Below are 21,616 nucleotides of genomic sequence, written 5' to 3'. Positions count from 1 at the left end.
CTCAACTGAAAGAAATTGGGGGAATTAAATGTCTGACTCCAAAATTGTGAGCAGCAAAAGAAAAAATAGGTAAGTTAAACTTATCAACATTGAAAATTTTTATACATCAAAGGACATCAAGAAAGTGAAAGACAACTTAGAGATGGGAGAAAACTTGAAAATCATACATTTGGTAAGGATCTAATATACAGAATATATAAAGAACTCACACAACTCACCAATAAAAAGGAAAACAACTCTGTTTAAAAATGGGGTGAAGGATAGCCCTAGCCTCTTTGGCTTAGTGGATAGAGAGCATCAGCCTGTGGACTAAAGAGCCCTGGGTTTGATTCTGGTCAATGGCACATGCCCGGGTTGGGGGCTCGATCCCCAGTAGAATGTGTGCAAGAGGCAGCCATCAATGATGTTTCTCATTGATGTTTCTATCTCTCCCTTTCTCTCTGAAGCCAAGAATAAATAAATAATAAATAGTTGAAGGATTTGTATAGATATTTTTTCCATAGAAGATATACAAATGACTAAGAACTACATGAAAACATCATTAGTTAGTAGGGAAATACAAATCAAAATCACAGTGAATTACCACTTTACACCCAATAGGATGTCTATCCTTAAAAACAAAACAAAACAGTAAATCATAAAATAACCAGTGTTGAGTAGAATGTGGAGAAATTAGAACCCTTATGAATAATTTGGTGGGAATGTAAAATGGCACAGCCATTGTTAGAACACTATAGCTTCCAGTCGAGATGATGGAGTAGATAAATGTACTTGTATCCTTCCACAACCACATTAAAATGACATCTAAACTACAGAACAACCACCATTCAGAAATGTCTGAAATCTAGCTGAACAGAAGTCCTATAACTAAGGACATAAAGAGAAGGCCATATCGAGACTGGTAGGAAGGACAGAGACATGGAATGAGTTAGTCCCATACTCACATGTGATGGTTAAAAATTGGGAGGGATATGTCGGCTGTAGAGGTCCCTTCTTAGGAGTGAAGGGCCCCAACCCAGGCCTCTCAGCCCAGGGTTCCAGTCTTGGGAAGAGAAGTCCCCAAACTTCTGGCTGTGAAAACCGTCAGGGATAGTGGCTCAGTATGATGGGAGAGTTGCTGGAGACTGAGGTGTTCCTCTTAAAGGGCATGCACACGGCCTTCCTCAGACTCACTAGCTATAACCTCCAGCACTGGGGCAGCAGCTCAAAAGGCACCAGGGACATGGGGAGGAACTGAATTGTCTGGCTTTGGGGCAAGGATTGGAGGGGCAGCTTTCTCCCAGATAGAAGTGCTGGCCTATTCCGTCATTCCTTTGCTGAGTTCTATCTCCCACAAAACCAGATAGTGGATGCTATATCTGAGTCTATCAACCTGACACACTATTCACCCTACATTGATGATTCCCTGAGATCCCCTCCCACCCAAGACAATGTCCATCCCAAATTTTGGGTTCACTGAAGCCCTTTTCAATGACTTTTCCACTGGTGAAGGAAATAGACATACAAGTCCAAGAAGCACAGAGAATTCCAAACAATGAACCCCAAGAGGCCACACCAAGACATATAATTAAAATGGCAAAGATTAAACTCAAAGAGAATTTTAAGAGCAGCAAGCGGAAAGCAGTTTGTTACCTACAAGTGAGATCCCATAAGACTCAGCAGTTTAAATGCAAATGGATTAAATGCTCTAACCAAAAGACATGGTGGCTGAATGGATAACAAAATTAAGACCCTTACATATGCTGACTATGGGAGATTCACTTCAGATTGAAAGACACACACACAGACTAAGGGATGCAAAAAGATATTTCATTAAAATAAAAAAAAGCTAGTGTAGTAACACTTATACTAGACAAAATATATTCTAAAACAAAGGCTATATAAAAAGAGATAAAGGACTCAGCAATTCCACTTCTTGGTATTTCTCTGAAGAAACCCAAAACACTAAATCAAAGACATGTACATCCTTATGTTCATTGCAACATTTGTTACAATAGTCAAGATACGGAAGCAACCTAAGTGGTGTTCATGTATAGATGAATAGGTAAAGAAGAAGGTGTGTGTGTGTGTGTGTGTGTGTGTGTGTGTGTGTATGTGTGTAAAATGGAATATGACTCAGCTGTAAAAAGAATGAAATCTTGCTATCTGCAACAATATGGATGGACCTAGGATGGGCACAATATCTGAGTGAAATAAGTTAGGAAGACAAATTCCATGTGATTTCACTTATATGTGGAATTTAAAAAATAAAATAAATGAACACGCAGAACAGAAACAGACTCATAGATACAGAACATTTTGACAGTTGCCAGATGGCAAAGGCTTGGGGGATGATGAAAGAGATGAAAGGATTAAGAACTACTAATTAGTAGTTACAGAATAGTCATGGGGATGTAAAGGATAGCATAGGGAATATAGTCAGTAATATTGTCGTAACTATGTATGGGGTCAGATGGGTACTAGATTTATTTGGGATATTACTTTGTAAGTTATATAAATGTCTAATCAATGGGTTGTATGTTTGAAACTAATATAATATTGTACAATAACTAATTGATAAATAAAAAGTTATTTTTAAAAAATGTTAAATTTAGAGCTATCATATTACCCATGATTCCACTCGGGTATATACTCAAAAGAATTGAAAGTGGATGGGAATTTTTTAAAGTTTGATGATGTCTTTTTTCTTAGTTTTATTTGTTCGTTTTTTTGGTGTCATGTCTAAGAAACCATTGCCTAATCCAAGGTCATAGGATTTACTCTGTGTTTTAAGAGTCTATAGTTTTATCTCTTATCTCAGATTATTTCTTACTAGAGGTCCAGTGCACAAATTCATGCATGGGTGGGGTCTCTTGGGGTGGTCTGTGGGGATTGGGTCCCAACTTGAACCCCCAGCCTTGCAGCCCCGCAGCCCTGCCTGGCACCCTGCTATGGCCTGGCACCACCCCCCCACCTACTCCACCATCCTGCCTGCAGGGGGATTGATTGGGGCCAGGCCCCCCCCCCCCCCCCACCCAGCTTCCTCAGTGCCTGGGAGCTGAATGGTGGCCCTGCCCTCCTCCACTCCCCCCCGCCCCCCATCTCCATCTGTGGGGCAATCGGTGGGGTGATTGGGCCCCCGCTTGCACCCGCCATGTCCTGGCACTGCCCGCTCACCTGCTCCAGCATCCCACCAAGGTTGCATTCTCATTGTGGCCCACAGCACCTGCACTGCCACCTGCTGCCAGCGCCATGTTCTGCGCCACCCCTGGTAGTGCACGGCATAGCGAGTGGTTGAACTACTGTTGAACAATTTGCATATTAGGCTTTTAGTAGGATATTTTATTTTATTTATTGGATATTTTAATTAGCATTGTTATCGCTAGTTTTTTCTTCTGTCATTTAGTTATTATCTATCATATTATCATTTAATTCTTAAAAACTTCTTGATGTTATTATTCTTCCCATCAGAAATGAAGAAATCTGGAATGTTAAATATTTTCAAGGTTAATAATTGAGGCAAAGATTTGAACTCTATTGATTTACTCCTCTTTCCTGATAGCTTTATGTACCCTTATTCTTATCTGGATTTTATGTGACAGAGTCCCAACTTTATTTCAAGATAGTCTCAAATCTTTCATTTATTTATTCATTCATTCAAGACCCTTGGTCACCCAGGATTCACATTTAATCTCCTAAGTAGCAGCATTACAACCTGAACGGCCTTCTTATGGTATCACTGTAACAATATTGATGGATAGACTTTGTGTTGTATTTCTCTGGACTAGGAGGACCTTGTTCCAGGCCAGATTGTTCCTCTGTATAAACCTGATAGACGCATATACAGATATTCAGGATACATTAGGGGCACTCAGTTCTTACGGCTTCATTTTATTCTATGACTCTATAGAACATCAGTCACCTATTTTCTTCACATCTTGTCCTTACTTTGCATTTTTTTAAAAAAATTCTGTACTGTTTAAAGTATTATGTATGTCTCCTTTTCCCCCCATTGACCATTCCCCAGCCACTCTCAGCCCCCAGAACATGTCCTCATCCCCCTAGTATCTGTGTCCATTGGTAATGTTTATATGCATGCACACAAGTCCTTTGGTAGATCTCTTATCCTGTTATAACTTTGCATTTTATTGCATAGTTCCAACCTTGGAAAACTTAAGCCAGTTTTGCTCTATCCAGGTTTTTAAATTGGGCTAACAAAATGCATAGAACCAAGCAGATTGGATGTATGGTGTCTAATCTCAGGCTTTTGGTAGAAAGTTGCCATAGTATGATGTATCTTAATCAGTTACCTTTTCTTCCTCTCAATGGCTATTCCAAAATTCTCTCATTCTCCTTAAAACTTTTATTCCTTCAGGGGAAAGTAAAAAAAATAAATAAATGGAGGGAGGTTAAAGCTCTGGCCAGGTAGCTCAGTTGTTTAGAGCATCGTCCTGATACTCCAAAGTTGCAGGTTTTATCTTCATTTAAGGCACATACAAGAAGCAACCAATGAATGCATAAATAAAAAGTGGAACAACAAATCCATTTTCTCTCTCCTATATTCAACTTAGTGGTTCAGTTATAATACCGATTGATTTATATCTTAAATTGACTTTATGCTTGATGATGAGCTACTTGAAGATCAAAGATCAGGTCTGTCCTTTCCTTCTTTTTTTGTTAATTCTCACCCAAGGATTTTTAAAAAAAATATATATTTTATTGATTTTTTTTTTTAAATATATTTTATTGATTTTTTACAGAGAGGAAGGGAGAGAGATAGAGAGTTAGAAACATCGATGAGAGAGAAACATCGATCAGCTGCCTCCTGCACATCTCCCACTGGGGATGTGCCCGCAACCCAGGTACATGCCCTTGGCCGGAATCAAACCTGGGACCCTTCAGTCCGCAGGCCGACGCTCTATCCACTGAGCCAAACCGGTTTCGGCTATTTTATTGATTTTTTACAGCGAGGAAGGGAAAGGGATAGAGAGTTAGAAACATTGATGAGAGAGAAACATCGATCAGCTGCCTCCTGCACACTCCCTACTGGGGATGTTCCCGCAACCAAGGTACATGCCCTTGACCGGAATCGAACCTGGGAACCTTGAGTCCGCAGGCCGATGCTCTATCTGCTGAGCCAAACCAGTTAGGTCCCAAGGATTTTTTTCATTGCTTTTTCAGCAAGAGAGTGGAAGGGAGGGAGGGGGGAGAGAGAGAAACATGGATGTGAGAGAGACATATCAATTGGTTGTCTCCTGCACACTCCCAGACGTGGGGAGCAAACCTGAAACCCAGGTATCCACACCCTTGAACAGTAATGGAACCTGTGACCCTTTGGTGCGCAGACCGAGATTCTAACCACTGAGCACCGGCCAAGGCTCCAGTGCCTTTTGTAAGTCCTTTACCATATCATTATTTTGTGTAAGACTTGCCAAGTGAATGAATAAATGCATGAGTACATCTCAGTAATTCTCCTAGAATTACAGTGAAAGGACTTTAACCAGCTTGATGTCACTGGTCTGTAGAGTTAATTTTCCTGGTGCAGGTTTGTGATTGTCTCATTTTTGGTGGATACTCTGGGCTAATTTTAATAAAAAATGTTTTATTTACTTGATCAGATATTTCTGTATTTCACTTCTAATTTATGGCAGTTTTCTTTGGTCAGTAACTCTCCTTTAAATTTTTATTTCTTGATTTTAGAGAGAAGGAAGAAGGAGGAGGAAGGGGGAGAGAGAAATATCTATTTGTTGTTCCATTTACTTATGCATTCATTGATTGTTTCTTTGAGTTGCTAACCTGTTTGAGCAACAAAGATGTTTTGAACTGTAGGAAAATAGACAATTTAATTGGAGGCCAAAACTGTACCCTAACAAGTAGAACTATAAGGCCAGCCTTCTTTTTGAGGCCATGCTTTTAATGATCTGACCCCTTAAATATGCGCTCAGTCTTGAATATATTCTAGTCATTGTACTTCCTTTTCTTTCACTCTGAGTTTTGTATTTGAAATATTTGAAGACATAGAAGGTGTACATTCTTTCTGAATAAGGTAAGTCTCATATCTGTCACTCCAGTCACAGTTCTTGTAATCCATAGATTTGCTCTTGTTACAAACTCATCTCTTGAGTTATACAAAATCCTCAAATAATTGGATTTGTAAAATTAAAGTATCAGAATTGTAAGGTACCAGAAAAGTCATTTAGGCCATCCATTGAATGGATTTAGTGTCCCAGAGGTTTTCAATCTTTTTTTTTTTTTTTCCTGAAGTAACACAATAAATGACATTCTCTTGCACAACATTTTGACATGGGGGCTGAGATAAAACCCTGAAAATGTTGCAGGAAGTACTGCTCCTGTAATAATGAGTTTATTGCTACAAATATTACAGCATGTAGAAAATAGGTACTTAATGTTTGATTTAGCATAGCTAAGATAGGCTGTTGATCATAATCAGTTCCTGATTGCTGGTTGTAACTCTGTCCAGGTTATTCAAGAAATTTGAAATCCAAATGAATGAAAGTGATATAGTGCTATAATTTATGTTTTAATTTAAGGTGCTATAATTTATGTTTTTAAAAGTAAACACCTTGTCAACTTGCATAGTTTTTTGTTACAAATTACTTGTAATATTTAACCTCTCATCTAATGCTAATAAGGTAGTACTAATCCAGTAGGCAATTAAGAGATTAGTAAAAAGTAGTCATTTTTTTCTATCCAAGTTTACAGACTCCTGAATTCTAGTGTCCAGCTTAAGAACCTTTACAAAAGGGTTCAGGAAATTTGCCCAAATTGGCCAGACTAGGAGCTTGGAAAGAAAACTACACAGATACTACAGAACAGGAATTAGATCATAGACCTCCCCCAGAAGGGAACCAATGAAGGCAGGGTAGGACATGAATGGGAGGGCAGACCCAGGAGAATTACAGGGAGGTTTGCTGCAGTCAAACCTATCAACCAGAGCCTAAAGCACCACCACCCAAATTCATTTATGTGAGCCATAAATTCCCTTACTTGTTTCAGCCAGTTTTTGTTGTATTTTTATACCATTTGTTAGTAACCAGAAGATTCCTAATTGGTACATTGACTCAGAAGAGATCAGCTAGGTACTGTGAGCCAAATGGGAGGAGAATATTCCCGGTATCAGTTACTCTAGAAATAAGGCTAGAACAATGGTACTCCAGAATCCTAAGGGTTCTGAGGAGATGCCTCCGGGGTCATATGCATGATGTGGGAGGAAAAGACACAACTCGGTTCTCCACTCTTCTAATTTATACATTCTAAGTAAAAAATTTTATCTCCATATTTATCTGTTTTATATAGTTTCCACATAATACATAGTTTGAGGAGAGGCTGTATGTTAATATGTATGTTATAACTACTTTTAGAAGTTATATGATATGTATGTTAAACTGTGGCACTATCATATCCTTTTTTACAGAACTTACTAAACATTTAATTCTTTATTTACTTATTTATATACAGAACCTATTTATTACACAGTGATATTTGATCATTTGATTTTTCTATGCATTTCTTTTCTGTTACAAGATGACTTGAGGAGAGCTGCATCTAGTGCTGTAACAGAAAATGGCCCTCCTGCAATGCCAAGGTTACCTTCCTGCTGTCCCCAGCACTCGCCATGTGGAGGGTCGTCACAGAATCACCATGCATTAGGACATCCACACACAAGTTGCTTTCAGCAGCATGGCCACCATTTTCAACATCACCACCACCACCATCATACTCCCCACCCAGCTGTCCCAGTTTCTCCCTCCTATAGTGATCCTACATGCCCTGTGGAAAGACCTCCACAAGTACAAGCACCTTGTGGAGCAAATAGTAGTTCTGGTACCAGCTACCATGACCAGGTATGTGGAATTTATGACTTTTTCTTTCTTTTCTAAAATTTTAAAATATTGGGTGTTGTTGTTTTTTTCAGGAGGAAAAAACATACCTAATAATACATTTTATATGCTAAATAAGTCATTATTCTATTGATCATGCAAAAGTGGCCTAATTTAGTGGTCTGTAATTTTTTCTTTTACTTAAGTCTCCAGGATTTTTTGATGGTCCAAATCAGGGGTGGGGTACGTCTGGCCCATGGGCCATACAAGGCCCAAGACATAATTTGGTCTGGCCCTGCCAAGGCATTAAGGGGTGAGTTTGACCAAATATAGCAGCCTAATTCTGTATGGCCCTCGAATGATGTTATAAATATACAAAGGGCCCTTGGCAGAAAAGAGGTTCTCCACCCCTGCTCTAAATTATTTCAGTTAATAGAGGGGGTCAGGGATGTAGAAAATCAGAAATGAAACTATTTTTTATTCTAGAATGGTTTTGGTTTTTTAGTTAAATACAGGTAAACCTGATCTTTGGGATTGTATTTCAAACAAAGTGTTGAAACTGCATTATTAATTTACTTAATGAGAAATTGAGAAATTCTCCCAGTTTTTACTCCTCTACCTCCTATTTTGGAGCTCCCTATAATCTCTATGAATCTCTAGAGATAAACAACCTTCTCAGATGCAAACCTGTAACATAGTTTCTCAGGAGCAGATGAGATTTTTAGTTTATAGGGAATTGAAATATCAGCAAAAAGTTTTAATTCAGTAAATTAGTTGATCATAGTGAACACTCAGAACGTCAAATAATACTGCATTAGTATTGGTGGTCATATGTAGTTAATGAAGTCAAGTTTATATGCTATTTTAACTTTTACTATGATATAAACTTGGGTGGTATATACTTTAGAAAACAAAACATGTTATTTCAAAGTAAAGTGGTAGCTGACCTATATCTTAGAAAAAATACTGGGGGAAAAAGTTAAAGAAAAAGATGAGGGGTTTAAGCAAAAAAAGAAAAAAGCACCTCATAGACACAGACAACAGTATGGTGATTACCAGAGGGAAAGGAGGTTGCGGGGAGGTAGATAGGGTAAAGGGGAGATAAATGGTGATGGAAGGAGACTTGACTTGGGATATTGGACAAAATATAGTATACAGATGATGTGTTACAGAATTGTACACCTGAAACCTATATAATTTTATTAACAAATGTCACCCCAATAAATTCAATTTAAAAAATAAACTTTAGAGCAGCTGGGTTTTTTTTGTGTTGTTTTTTTTTTTTTTTGTATCCCTTGACCTTTCCTAAAGTACTTGTTTCATCTTTAAATTTTGATGGTTATCACTTCTGCATCTGACAAATTAAAATATAATTAAGAAATATTGGTGTTCCCTTAAAAAAACACAACACAACTAGGTGCTGTTATCGAGAAGAAATGTTAAAATGTTTAGTGGAAAATTTGATTTAAAAGATTTTAGATGATGTTTTGGTAACAGTTCTAAGTATTAATATCTACTAACCATCTAGACCTGTGTACTTCTTGGGAATGAAGACGCAAAAGGAAAACTTTTCAGTGAACTGAATGAAATGCCCTACTTAAAAGCAAAATTTCCTTTTACTAGAAATTTGGGCTGAAGAGGGGTTTATAATTATAGTAGGAAAATGGTGAAGAAGTGAATCTACCAACTTCTCCCACATTCATTCAAGAGCTGCCAAAAGGTGGGCCTTTTGTTCATAGAATGTTGTTGTTAAAGTAATAAAATAATAGAGCTGGTTTGAGAGATCAATTGTGTATGGCACATTTTCTTTCAACCTGACAGACTCAATTGTAGGTAGAGTCGCTTACATTTCTGTTCAATGTAAAATAAATATAACCTATACTGTCTCTAAGTAGATGTATTTGGACTACATACAAAACTTGAGGTAAATCAGCAGAATCAGGCATTCAGTGGTGACAGCAGATATGAAGGAGAATAGAGTGAGGTTTTGGAAATATGAACAATTGAGATTCATATAGACATTTGGAATACTCTCTAATTAGGCACATGCTCATGAGATCACCTCCAGTTGAGACCTATGTGGCCACAATAGAAAGTGAAGAATGAGAGACATAAACTGATCTGAGGATTTGTGATAGTGTAAGTCTTATGATTGAGTGCCAGCTGGTGGATAGGCAGAGAAAGATTGGGGAGTATTAGGCCTGATAGCAAAGAAGTTGCAGTAGTCACTTGACTCTCTATAGTCTTTACTATTCCTTTGTGTGAGGCTTCTTTCTCTTTTGAAAGAGTAGTTCAGTATTATGCTTATAATCTATGTAAAGTAATATTTGCCATTTTTGTACCAATCTCGATTATCCTTCCTTCCCTCTAGAATAGAATTGAATGAACTGTTGGAATTGTGAAAAACTGGTTTTCCCCTTTGTTGGTTTTTCCCCCTTTCTATTTATTCTTTACTTGTAACTTTCCCTTCGGTTCCTTCCAGGAGGACCTTCACCCTACTTTACTCACTCTCTGGGAGTGTTCTTAATCAGTGACTGGAGAAAGAAGATAGGAAATTTGCTCACCTTCATAGTATGTTGATACTCCAGTGCATTTGCCAAATTTTAGCCTAAATAGGAAAATAGTGAAAGGATTTGAACCATAAATAAAAACTCATGACCTCATAGTATTATTCTTGAACCTTATTTACCCAATTTGAGGGCATACATTATATTTTCCAACTCAAAAGAAAGAGGCCAGGCATTAATTAGTTGTAGACACATAACATAGAGGAAGAAAGGACCTATTCTTTTTCACCTTCCCACAGCTTCTTCCTTCCCTTTAAGCATCCACAGTTCCTTTTGTTTCTGGTGTCCCCTGAGCCTGGAGCCCACTGAAAGCACAGAGACCACTATTCTTCCTCCTTGAATGGCCTTGGCCTCTTATATTACCCAAGCTTTCTTTATCTCCAGCCCTCAGCTTCCAGTGTTGAATAGTTCCTATATATAATTCCATATATAACACCAAATCTTTACTAGTATATTATTTAATCACATTTTTAAAATTACAGCTATGGTGAACACTAAGCAAAAGATTTTGTATTTAAATTAAGAATACAAATAAGCAATTCTATTTCTGTAATCTGCTTTAGATTAGAAGGTCAAGTGTTTTACATAGGAGTTTTCAGTGCTTTTGGAGGGGGGAGGAGGGAACTTAATTACTGATGGGTAGACTCTTGGGTTTATTTTCCAGCTTAGTATATGGACTTTCCCCAAATTCATGTTTCTAATAAAAGGAATCTTATGCCCTTTGTTATCTTGGGTAATGTTGGCACTATTTAAGATTCAGTTGAATATGTGCTATATACAGTTTAGAAATAGAACAAATTTTTACCTAGAACCTTAATATTTTCAGTAATGTGATTACATGTTGTTCAAAGAAGTCCTAAATTACTAATCAGAATTTTGGGGTAAAGGAGAATATGGAAGTATGATTGAAAAGTTTTCTTTTTTTCTAAGATCTAGATAATGGAAGAGAAATAGACCTTAAAGTAATAATTAACTTTGTTCATCTTGTAGCATGGTCTTATGCTTGATTTTTAAAAATTGATTATAGATTTTAAGTATATAATTACAGTTTTTACAATCAAAGATACACAGTATTTTCTTGGTGTTCAGTAGGTTTCACACTAAAAATATTATTTTCAAATTCTTAATTCAAAGATTCTATTTTCTAGATTACGTTAGAAGTACTTTTATAGCATAACATGAAACAATGTTTTAAAAAAACTTTTGAAAGATAAAATACAATTTCTCTTTATGCAGCAGGCTTTGCCAGTGGACCTGAGCAGCAATGCTATCAGAAGTCATGGAAGTGCTGGTTTTCACGGAGCATCTGCATTTGACCCCTGCTGCCCTGTTTCTTCTTCCCGAGCTGCAATCTTTGGCCATCAGGCTGCTGCTGCTGTCCCGAGCCAGCCATTATCACTAGATGGTTATGGGTCAAGCATGGTTGCACAGCCCCAGCCCCAGCCCCCTGTACAAGCCTCACTCTCATCATGTCGACATTATATGCCACCTCCTTGTAAGTATAAATTTAACAGGCAGAAACCTTAGGGGCACCATATACAGGAAGCTTTTACATTCCAGTATGAAATTACCTTTCTGTCATCTTACTTTATAGATTTTTAGTATTTCCTTGCTCTAAGGAAATACTAAATGGGGTGTATTTTTCCCATTTCATCTTCCCTTCACCGCACATTCTCAAAACAGTCTTCTAAGGCAAAAAGGTCAGATGTTGTTTAAAAGGGTCAGGAAAATAAAAAGTTTATTTTATTTTACATTTTAACATTTTAATATCTATGAAATTGAAATACATTTAATGGCATACTAGATTCCTATAAAAGGAAGTTTTAGGGAACTTAGATTTATCCTCTAAGATTAATGGAAAATTTGGAAGTTTAGTAGTTGTTTCTAGACACAGGAAAGTAAATTTTGAATAAGAATTCTGAAACATGCCCTAGCCGGTTTGGCTCAGTGGATAGAGCATCGGCCTGTAGACTGAAAGGTCCTGGGTTCAGTTCTGGTCAAGGGCATGTACTTTGGTTACGGGCACATCCCCAGTGGGGGATGTACAGGAGGCAGCTGATTGATGTTTCTCTCTCATGGATGTTTCTGACTCTCTATCCCTCTCCCTTCCTCTCTGTAAAAAATCAATAAAATACATTTAAAAAAAAAAAAAGAATTCTGAAACTTAACTGAGGCATTAGAATTCCTTGACAAAAGCTTTACCAGTTACAAAAGGTTTCCATATTCAGTAATGTAGGCAATTAAAATAGAATCAGACATGACTTTTTTAAAGAAATTGAAATCTATGAGATACCAGAAATAAGAAATAACCTAAAGCTATGTAACATGTATTTACTACTTCATTAAATCATAGGCTAGTAATCGTGGAAATTTAATAAGTACTTTGATTTAAGAACTGAAAATTTATGCAAGGAATAAACCAGGCTTTTGTTCTGATTACATGGAAAGGATCATTTTCAGTTATATATATCATTAGATTTCTTCTTTCATTCCTCTAATTTTTTTACGTTTGTATTCTACATATAACTAGAGTCAAACCAGAATTTGTACAGTAAAACCTGGTGACATGATTTATTTTTACAATAATGCAACTTAACATTTAAAATGTAAGCTAGAAAACAGGTTTTGAAACAGTTTTTGCAAAGCATTGACAAATGGACAGATTCTGTACATGAACACTGGTATGAAATTATACAGATTTGTAATATTTGTTGATATTCATCTTCAACTGATCATCTTTTATTAAATACTCAAAATGTGTGGTTTTCTGCCCATCTCCTTTAAATAATATAGTGAGGCAACGTATAGTGAATTCATCCTTTTTAATGTCCTAATGAAGAAATAAATGTTTTAGACCAACTTGATTTATTACAAAAATAACGTGTACATCCTAAGAAGTTCAAGCTGCAAAATAATATAAAATGAGAAGTTAAAAGCCCTTCTCCCCACATCCTACTAATCTTAACACCATAGAGATAACAACTGTTTATAAAACCTTTTAGAAATTTTATTTGAACATACAAGTATATATATTTAAAAAATGGAATCATATTAAACATTATTTGCCTCTTGCTTTTGGATTCCTGATGTTTTTTAAATTTAATAATGCCTTGATTTTTTCCATAAACGGAAATTTTTTAGCACATAAAAATCTAGTTCATTGTTTTTAATACCTTTATAATATTCCATTACCAGTTCCTCTGTTGATGGACATTTAAATTGATTGTAGTTTTTTGGTTTTTTAAAAATATATTTTATTGATTTTTTTACAGAGAGGAAGGGAGAGGGAAAGAGAGTTAGAAACATCGATGAGAGAGAAGCATCAATCAGCTGCCTCCTGCACACCCCCTACCAGGGATGTACCTGCAACCAAGGTACATGCCCTTGACTGGAATCGAACCCAGGACCCTTCAGTCCACAGGCCAACGCTCTATCCACTGAGCCAAACCAGTCAGGGCGATTGTTTGTAGTTTTTTAATCTATCTGTAGGATAACTTCCTAAGAGTGAGATTGCTGGGTCAAAATGACATATTGAACTTTTAGGAAGTTGAATATCAGTAACTTACTTTTTTTTTTTTTTTTAACTCGCAAGAACACATAAAATAGGGAAGGAAGAGAAATAATCTGTAGATGGTATTTTTCCACAATGGTTAGCAATCTGTTTTGTTTAGATATATAGTGATTATAATGATGGCTTATATTCTCACCACACAGAAAAAGATGGTAATATCTGACGTGATTGGATGTGTTAACCTTATTGTTATAATTATTTCATAAAGTATACGTATGCCAAGTCATATTGTACACCTTAAATATATACAGTTGTATTTGTTAACTAGAGGCTTGGTGCCCGAATTTTTGCACCTTGGGGTCCCTCGGCCTGGCCTGCAGGATTGGGCTGAAACCAGCTCTCTGACGTCCCCTGAGGGGTTGGATTGCGAGAGGGCACAGGCCAGGCCAGAGGATCCAATCGGTGCATGATCGGGGCCGGGGAGAGACGTGGGAGGTTGGCCAGCCGGGGAGGGACTGCAGGGAGGGTTCCAGCGCGTTCTATCTCACTCAGTTCTGATCAGCTGGACCCCAGCAGCAAGCTAACTTACCAGTTGGAGCGTCTGTCCCCTGATGGTCAGAGCCCGTCATAGCGAGCAGTGAGTGGCCTTAGCATATCATTAGCATATTATGCTTTGATTGGTTGAACAGCTGACCGTTCGACTGGACACTTAGTATATTAGGCTTTTATTGTATAGGATTATACCTCAATAAAGCTGAAAAATAAAATGATTGTTGAAGAGTTTAACTTAAATAAATTCATTCTGAAGCAAAACTTCAAAATTTTATAATATTTGTGAATATTTTTTGCATAATGATTACGGAAATAGAAAACTTTGAGATGAAACTGGAAAAATGTTCTAAAATTGAGAAAAGATAGTTAATGATAAAACAGTGACTTTTTTTTTATGATCAAGAAGTACTGAGTTTGGTGACTTCCTGAAGCATTAATTTGAAAATATAACTTTTAAAAAAATAATCAGTTTAAAAATTTGTCTTACAACCCTGTTGAGCTACTGAATGTTTCTTTTAAATACATGCTAGCAAGGTTTCATTTAGCTGAATGAGTGTTCATGGTTACTTGCTGACTGAATCAAAAGAATGAAGAATTGAAGGAATTTCTTCTGGAATGAAACTAGAGAATGGCCATAGCTTCATACCAGACTACTGAGAAAATCTTCCACATTCAAACTCAAATTCATGGAGGAGACCAGCATACTTTTATTTTTTATTTTTTTTAAGTTTTATTGCTTAAAGTATTACAAAGTGTATTACATATGTGTCCTTTTTTTTCCCCCCGCCCTTGACAATCCCCCGTCCTCCCCTACCCCCCAGTGTCTTAAGTCCATTGGTTATGCTTATATGCATGCATACAAGTCCTTCAGTTGATCTCTTACCCCACTCCCTCCTGCCCCCCAACCCTTTCCAGCCTTCCCGCTGCAGTTTGACAATCTGTTTGAGGCAGCTCTGCCTCTGTATCTTGTTATTGTTCATAAGTTTATAATGGTCTTTATTATCCATGAATGAGTGAGAGACCAGCATACTTTTAGACTTCAAACAGCTGTATACTCTCTTAGAATACAGTCTTCAGAGGGACCTTTCACCAGTCATTTTGAAACACAAAGATTTAGAGTAAAGATATGGGGGAAATTATCTGTATGAAGGGCTGATTTCCATGGCATGTTCCTGGCAAATCTGTCTCTTTCATTTTCTTAACCCCTAGAGTGCCGGGGAGCGCGATTGCGCTCTTTCTGTCTTTCGCCAAAAGTGCCGGGAGCGTGCTATCGCGCTCCTACTGCAGTGTCCAGTTCTAAGTCTGCTTTTATTAGTGATGATGATATTGCTAAATATGTCAATTCTTGCTGTGAAGATGACGATTTTTTGGAAGATATTGAATATGTAACTTCATTTACTTGTGATTCATAATTTTTTCCTAAACTGCTGTGAAATCAGCAAAAATGCCTTGGCAATTTTAGCATAGTTCCTAGGATATTGGTTGGCACTCAAAGAGTTAATGTAACACAGGAAAAATGGCATGGGGCGGGGAAAGAGAAGAGCAGCAATTAAAGAATGTCTTTGCCGTCTTGCCTTTCTCTAGTGCTCTATAACCAGTAAATCCTAAAGCAAAGAAGATTTATGTATTTAGAAATATATAACATACATTTGGCTCAACAAAAGCAAAAAAAAAAAATTGTAAATGGCAAAATATAATTGACAAAAGAAAATTCAGAAAAATGTTTATTCCTTATTATGAGAAAGTTTCCATGTATACAAAGAATATTTACAGATCAACAAGAAAAGGTGAACAGGAGGCTAAGAATATGAATAGATATTTCTGGGAAGAAATATAAGTGGTTAATAAATAGAAGATTTTTCTCAGATTGGCATCTTAAAAATTTATTGATAGTGTAGGGATAATCAGACCCACTCATGTACTGTTAGTGGAAATATTAATTTCTGTAACCTTTTGGGAAGGGTATTTTGTCAACTGGTATCTAGATTATTCTCTTAGACTCAGACATACTTATAGGAATTTATTCTACAATAATTGTCCATGAATAATGTCTCTGTGCACGCGTGCGCACACATACACTATGTACATGCACATATGAGTGAGCAACATAGGAGGACCATACACAGATGTGTATTACAGCATTTGGTTGGGTTGCTTTCAATTTTTAAAGAAATATTAGACTTTATTTTTTAGAACAGTTTTAGATTCACAGAAAAATTGAGACAGTAGCTCAGAGAGTTTGTATATACCCCACATCTAGTTTCCCTTATTACTAATATCATACATTATTATAGTACATTTGTTAAAATTAATTAAACAATATTGATACATTATTATTAACTACAGTCCATGGTTTACTCTGACTTTAATTTTAGCTAGCTTTTAATTTTTATCAATGGCAATTTCTTCAATAAATCTTGGTACGTTCCCATTATAGAATGCTGTGAGACTGTGAATGAAGTGAAGATATATGTATTGACATGAGAATATATCTAAGATTATTCCAAGAAAGGATGCAGAGCGAAATTGAACAGACTTGATAAAGTATTCATTAAAATTAAGCATGTGCTAGACGGGGGAATGTCAAGGGGGTGGGCGGGAGGCGACATGTGTAATACTCTTTGTAATACTTTAAGAAATAAAAAAAAAGTTAAGTATGTGCTAATACGTTTGTAAAATCCAGTAGGGATGGGTAATAGCAATATGTGCTCAACTGCATGGTGCCTGTGTGTTTCTTTACAGATGCTTCTTTAACAAGACCACTTCATCATCAAGCCTCTGCCTGCCCCCACTCTCATGGAAACCCTCCTCCTCAGACGCAGCCTCCACCTCAAGTGGATTACGTTATTCCTCATCCTGTACATGCTTTCCATTCTCAGATGTCTTCTCATTCAACATCTCACCCAGTGGCACCCCCACCCCCAACTCACTTAGCCAGTGCAGCTGCGCCAATCCCTCAACATCTTCCTCCCTCACACCAGCCGATTTCACACCATATTCCAGCCACTGCACCTCCAGCACAGAGACTGCATCCTCATGAAGTAATGCAGAGGATGGAAGTTCAAAGGAGGAGGATGATGCAGCATCCAACGTAGGTTTTATACTTTTAAAAAGATAATCACACTTTACTGCATTCCCTTCTATCTCCACTGGTCTTTAAAACTATAAAACCTGTAGAAGTGATAGAACTGTATTAAATCCTCAATTTAAAAGAAAATTAATTCTTTACTAACTAGACTCTTCCTCTTATCCTGAGTTGTAGAGGTTGACAAAACAATTTTATATCAGGTCATCTAATGAAATCAAACCATTTTCAGGATAGTATCCAGGGTCATTTACTTGTGCAAACCAATCCCTTCTTTGCCTGTTTCCTCAGTATTCCATAGTAAAGATAAATGTTAGAATTGATGGTTCAGGGGAAAAAGATATAATGTTATTATAGATATAGTTTGACTTATATATTATCAACCAGAGGGCAGAACAGTATTAGCATTATCAACTGGTATTGAAAAAATAGCCTTCTTTAGTTTTTATTTACAAATTTAAATATCAAAATATTGTACTCCACAAACATGCAAAAACTATAATTGAACTTTTTTCTTTTGAAAATTCAGGATCTGATTTTCTAATTCAGCGCAGTAAACTCTGTTGGTCTAATTCTGCCTACCTGTTTTTGTGAATAAAGTTTTATAGGAAAACATCTATACCTGTTCATTTATGTATTGTCAGTGGCTTTTTTCACACTGCAAAGACTAAGTTGAGTAGTTGAGACAGAGACCAGGTGGCCTAAGAGCCAACAATATGTACTACTTGGCCCTTACAGAATGTGTTTGCAAAACTGTTGATCTAACTAATGACTTAGCACTTGTGTAACTTTTTGCTTTAGTTACATAATTTAAGATTATATCCAGAATCTCTGGCTGCTATTGCCATTCTAATATAGTAACCTTTTATATAGAAAGTTGCCAATTTAACATTCAGAGCATCTAGTATTTAGAAAATTACTTTTTGTAATAATTAGAGATTCAAAATCTGTAACCATGTTAAAAACTAATAGAAAATAAGAATTAGAATAAGAATTACTACCTGGAACTTTTTTAAATAAGTACTTAGAACTTTATGGCCATTTACAATTGTAAGTTCGACTGACTTAAGGCTAGAAAGAGAAGATATAATAAGCTGGGATGAAGAATAGAGTGTGAATGGAGTAGTAACACTTTCTCAGATGTTAATTCAAATGATGCTAACATGTACTCGGCATCTGTTTTAAAAAAATGAACAAGGTCAAAATGTTTTTCTCTTAAAAGTTTTATCCATTAAAATGGATGAATGTTGTTATAACATAAAAGTGAAGCAAACAAATAGCTTCCATTTTCTTGCCCTATATGTTTACATAAAATAACCTCTTTGTGCCTGCAGCATTTGCTGGGGTATTTAATTTTTAAAATTATATTTTTATTCCATTCCTACTATTCTATTCAAAATATCTACTGTAAAGAAGGTATACCAGATAATGTTAAAATTGCCCTTTTCTTTGGATGATATTTGAATTGGAGGCATTATAATAAATGGGCAGTAAGAATTTTGTGGGCTAGGGTTTCTTGATATATTATGAATCATTAATTTTGTGTTATATTTCTATAATTTATTGTTATAGTTAATTTTATGACTAATCTATAGATGTTTGTACTATTAATACCAGATTGTTTTCTACATTAAGAAATAACCAATTATTCAATTATTTCCAGTGGTCTTTTTATGTTCTGTGTTTCCAGGCGGGCACATGAACGCCCCCCACCCCATCCACATAGGATGCACCCAAACTATGGTCATGGGCATCATATTCATGTGCCTCAGACAATGTCCTCACATCCTCGACAGGCTCCAGAGAGATCCGCCTGGTCAGTATCTTGTTTATTTTAAAGTTCTGCTCAGCATCTTGTGGTAAAACTGCTGGAAGAGATGCTTTGTAGTGGAATGCCATACAAAAGGATGATGTGGAGAAACTGAATTGCAGCTTAGCTTTGAGGCACTGACTATGGGTGAGTTAAAGAGACCTGGAGATGAAAGAGTAGGAGCTTGAGTTCTGGATCAGGGAACCATGTTAAACAAGAGTAGAGCTTTTTTGGTTGTTGTTTTTCAGGGGTTTCTATCATCAAAGTTAACTCCATAAGTGAATCCTACTTTTCACAACTTTTTTATCTACCGTTGTGCTCAAATTTGCTTTATCACCCTTAACCCCTGCTGTTGACAAGGGAAATCCAGCCTCCTAGGTTTCTGGTCTTTTCCTAGAGAAATGAAAGCAGAATTGCTTTAATTTTCTTTCTGAAACAGTTGTTTGTAGGCAGTTGTTGTGATTTTGACCCACAGTTGATTTTTGAGGCAAAATATAAAATGAGAGTATATTTAGCCTTTACCAATATTACTATTTGTAAAATTTTGTATACCCTTGCTTTATAAGTTACAGAAGTGTTTGCTCTTCTGATTATCTTTGATGCCAACAAACAAAAGCCACTGTAACATCTGTAACTTTCATGTAAACAAAAATGTGAACTCTGCTTTGTATGCTCCTCAAGTAGAATCAGACTTTTAGTTTGGAAGGAACCTTAGGGACCATTCAGTATACAGTTGACCCTTGAACAAGACGGGTGTGGATTCATGCAGTTCCAACCAATGTTGTTCAAGCATCAACTGTATTGCTTTCCTTAGTAAGATGTGAAACTGTCCAAATTGCTTTGGGTCTCATGGTCACAGAATTGAATTTTTGAGTTTTAATTTCTGCAATGAATTTGAAATTATGAGTTAAATCTTTTGGGCTAACTTATCTTTTTCTCAACTTATGTACATTAAAACTTAAATTACTTTCTCCCTCATTTTTATTGATAATAAAGACACTAAGGATGTCTAAAAGTTAAACTCTTCTCATCCTTTGCCAGGGAACTGGGAATTGAAGCTGGAGTGACTGCAACTACTTACACACCTGGAGCATTGCATCCTCACTTGGCCCATTACCATGCACCACCTCGACTTCATCACTTACAATTAGGAGCACTTCCTTTAATGGTAAAATAGGAAATTTGCAAAATTCTGATATATTCTCCTAAAAGTATTCCTTCTTTTCTAAGTTAAATATTTTATTGGAGATGTGTTTTAATGTATTAGTTGTTGTGGGTGTCTTAATAGAACTTGAGAATTGTTAGAGAAAATTTGCTATAAAAAGGTATTGGGTACATTAAAATCTGTATTTGTATTATAAAATGAACTCTTCTTAATGTAAAAATGACTACGTTTTTTATTTTATTCAAAGATGACAATCTTTACCTTTTTCTTCTTCTTCCTCTTCTTCTTAAATGATACCTTTCAGCATTTCATATAATCCTGGTTTGGTGGTGATGAACTCCTTTAGCTTTTTCTTATCTGTGCAGCTCTTTCTCTGACCTTCAGTTCTGAATGATAGCTTTGCTGGGTAAAGTAATCTTGGTTGTAGGTTCTTGGTATTCATCACTTTGAATATTTCTTGCTACTCCATTCCGGTCTGCATAGTTTCTGTTTAGAAATCAGCTGACAGTCGTATGGGTACTCCCTTGTAGGTAACTGACTTTTTTTCTCTTGCTGCTTTTAAGATTCTCTTTGTCTTTTTCTCTTGGCATTTTAATTATGATGTGTCTTGGTGTGGTCCTCTTTGGATTCCTTTTGTTTGGGGTTCTCTGCGCTTCCTGGACTTGTAAGTCTATTTCTTTCACCAGGTAGGGGAAGTTTTCTGTCATTATTTCTTCAAATAGGTTTTCAATATCTTGCTCTCTCTCTTCTTCTGGCACCCCTATAATTCAGATGTTGATTCGCTTGAAATTGTCCCAGAGGCTCCTTACACTACCTTCGTATTTTTGGATTCTTTTTTCTTTTTGTTTTTCAGGTTTGGTGTTTTTTGCTTCTTTGTATTTCAAATCTTTGACTTGATTCTTGGGATCCTCTAGTCTGCTGTTGGAACTCTGTACAATATTCTTCATTTCAGTAGTGTACGCTTAATTTCTAGTTGGTCCTTTTTCATAACCTCGAGGGTCTCACTAGATTTCTTGAGGGTCTCACTAAATTTATCGGTGGTTTCTAGAAAATTCTTGAAAAACCTTATAAGTGTTGTTTTGAACTCTATATCCAGTAGTTTGCTT

The 21,616-nt window shown here is 36.5% G+C and overlaps 1 protein-coding gene across 1 annotated transcript in view; it reads left to right on the top strand.

Moving 5' to 3' along the window:
* RNF111 (ring finger protein 111) overlaps positions 1-21,616 on the top strand; it is a 101,879-nt gene that overhangs the window by 72,004 nt on the left and 8,259 nt on the right. The window contains exons 6-10 of the mRNA XM_081099073.1: positions 7,525-7,844; positions 11,624-11,882; positions 17,193-17,541; positions 19,226-19,351; positions 20,387-20,513. Coding sequence (XP_080955199.1) covers positions 7,525-7,844; positions 11,624-11,882; positions 17,193-17,541; positions 19,226-19,351; positions 20,387-20,513 — 1,181 coding nt within the window. The remainder of the gene's footprint in view (positions 1-7,524; positions 7,845-11,623; positions 11,883-17,192; positions 17,542-19,225; positions 19,352-20,386; positions 20,514-21,616) is intronic.

This window comes from Myotis nattereri, assembly GCF_964212035.1.
Source record: "Myotis nattereri genome assembly, chromosome: 1".
NCBI classification, from domain to species: domain Eukaryota; kingdom Metazoa; phylum Chordata; class Mammalia; order Chiroptera; family Vespertilionidae; genus Myotis; species Myotis nattereri.
This window is presented reverse-complemented; position numbering and strand designations above follow the sequence as displayed.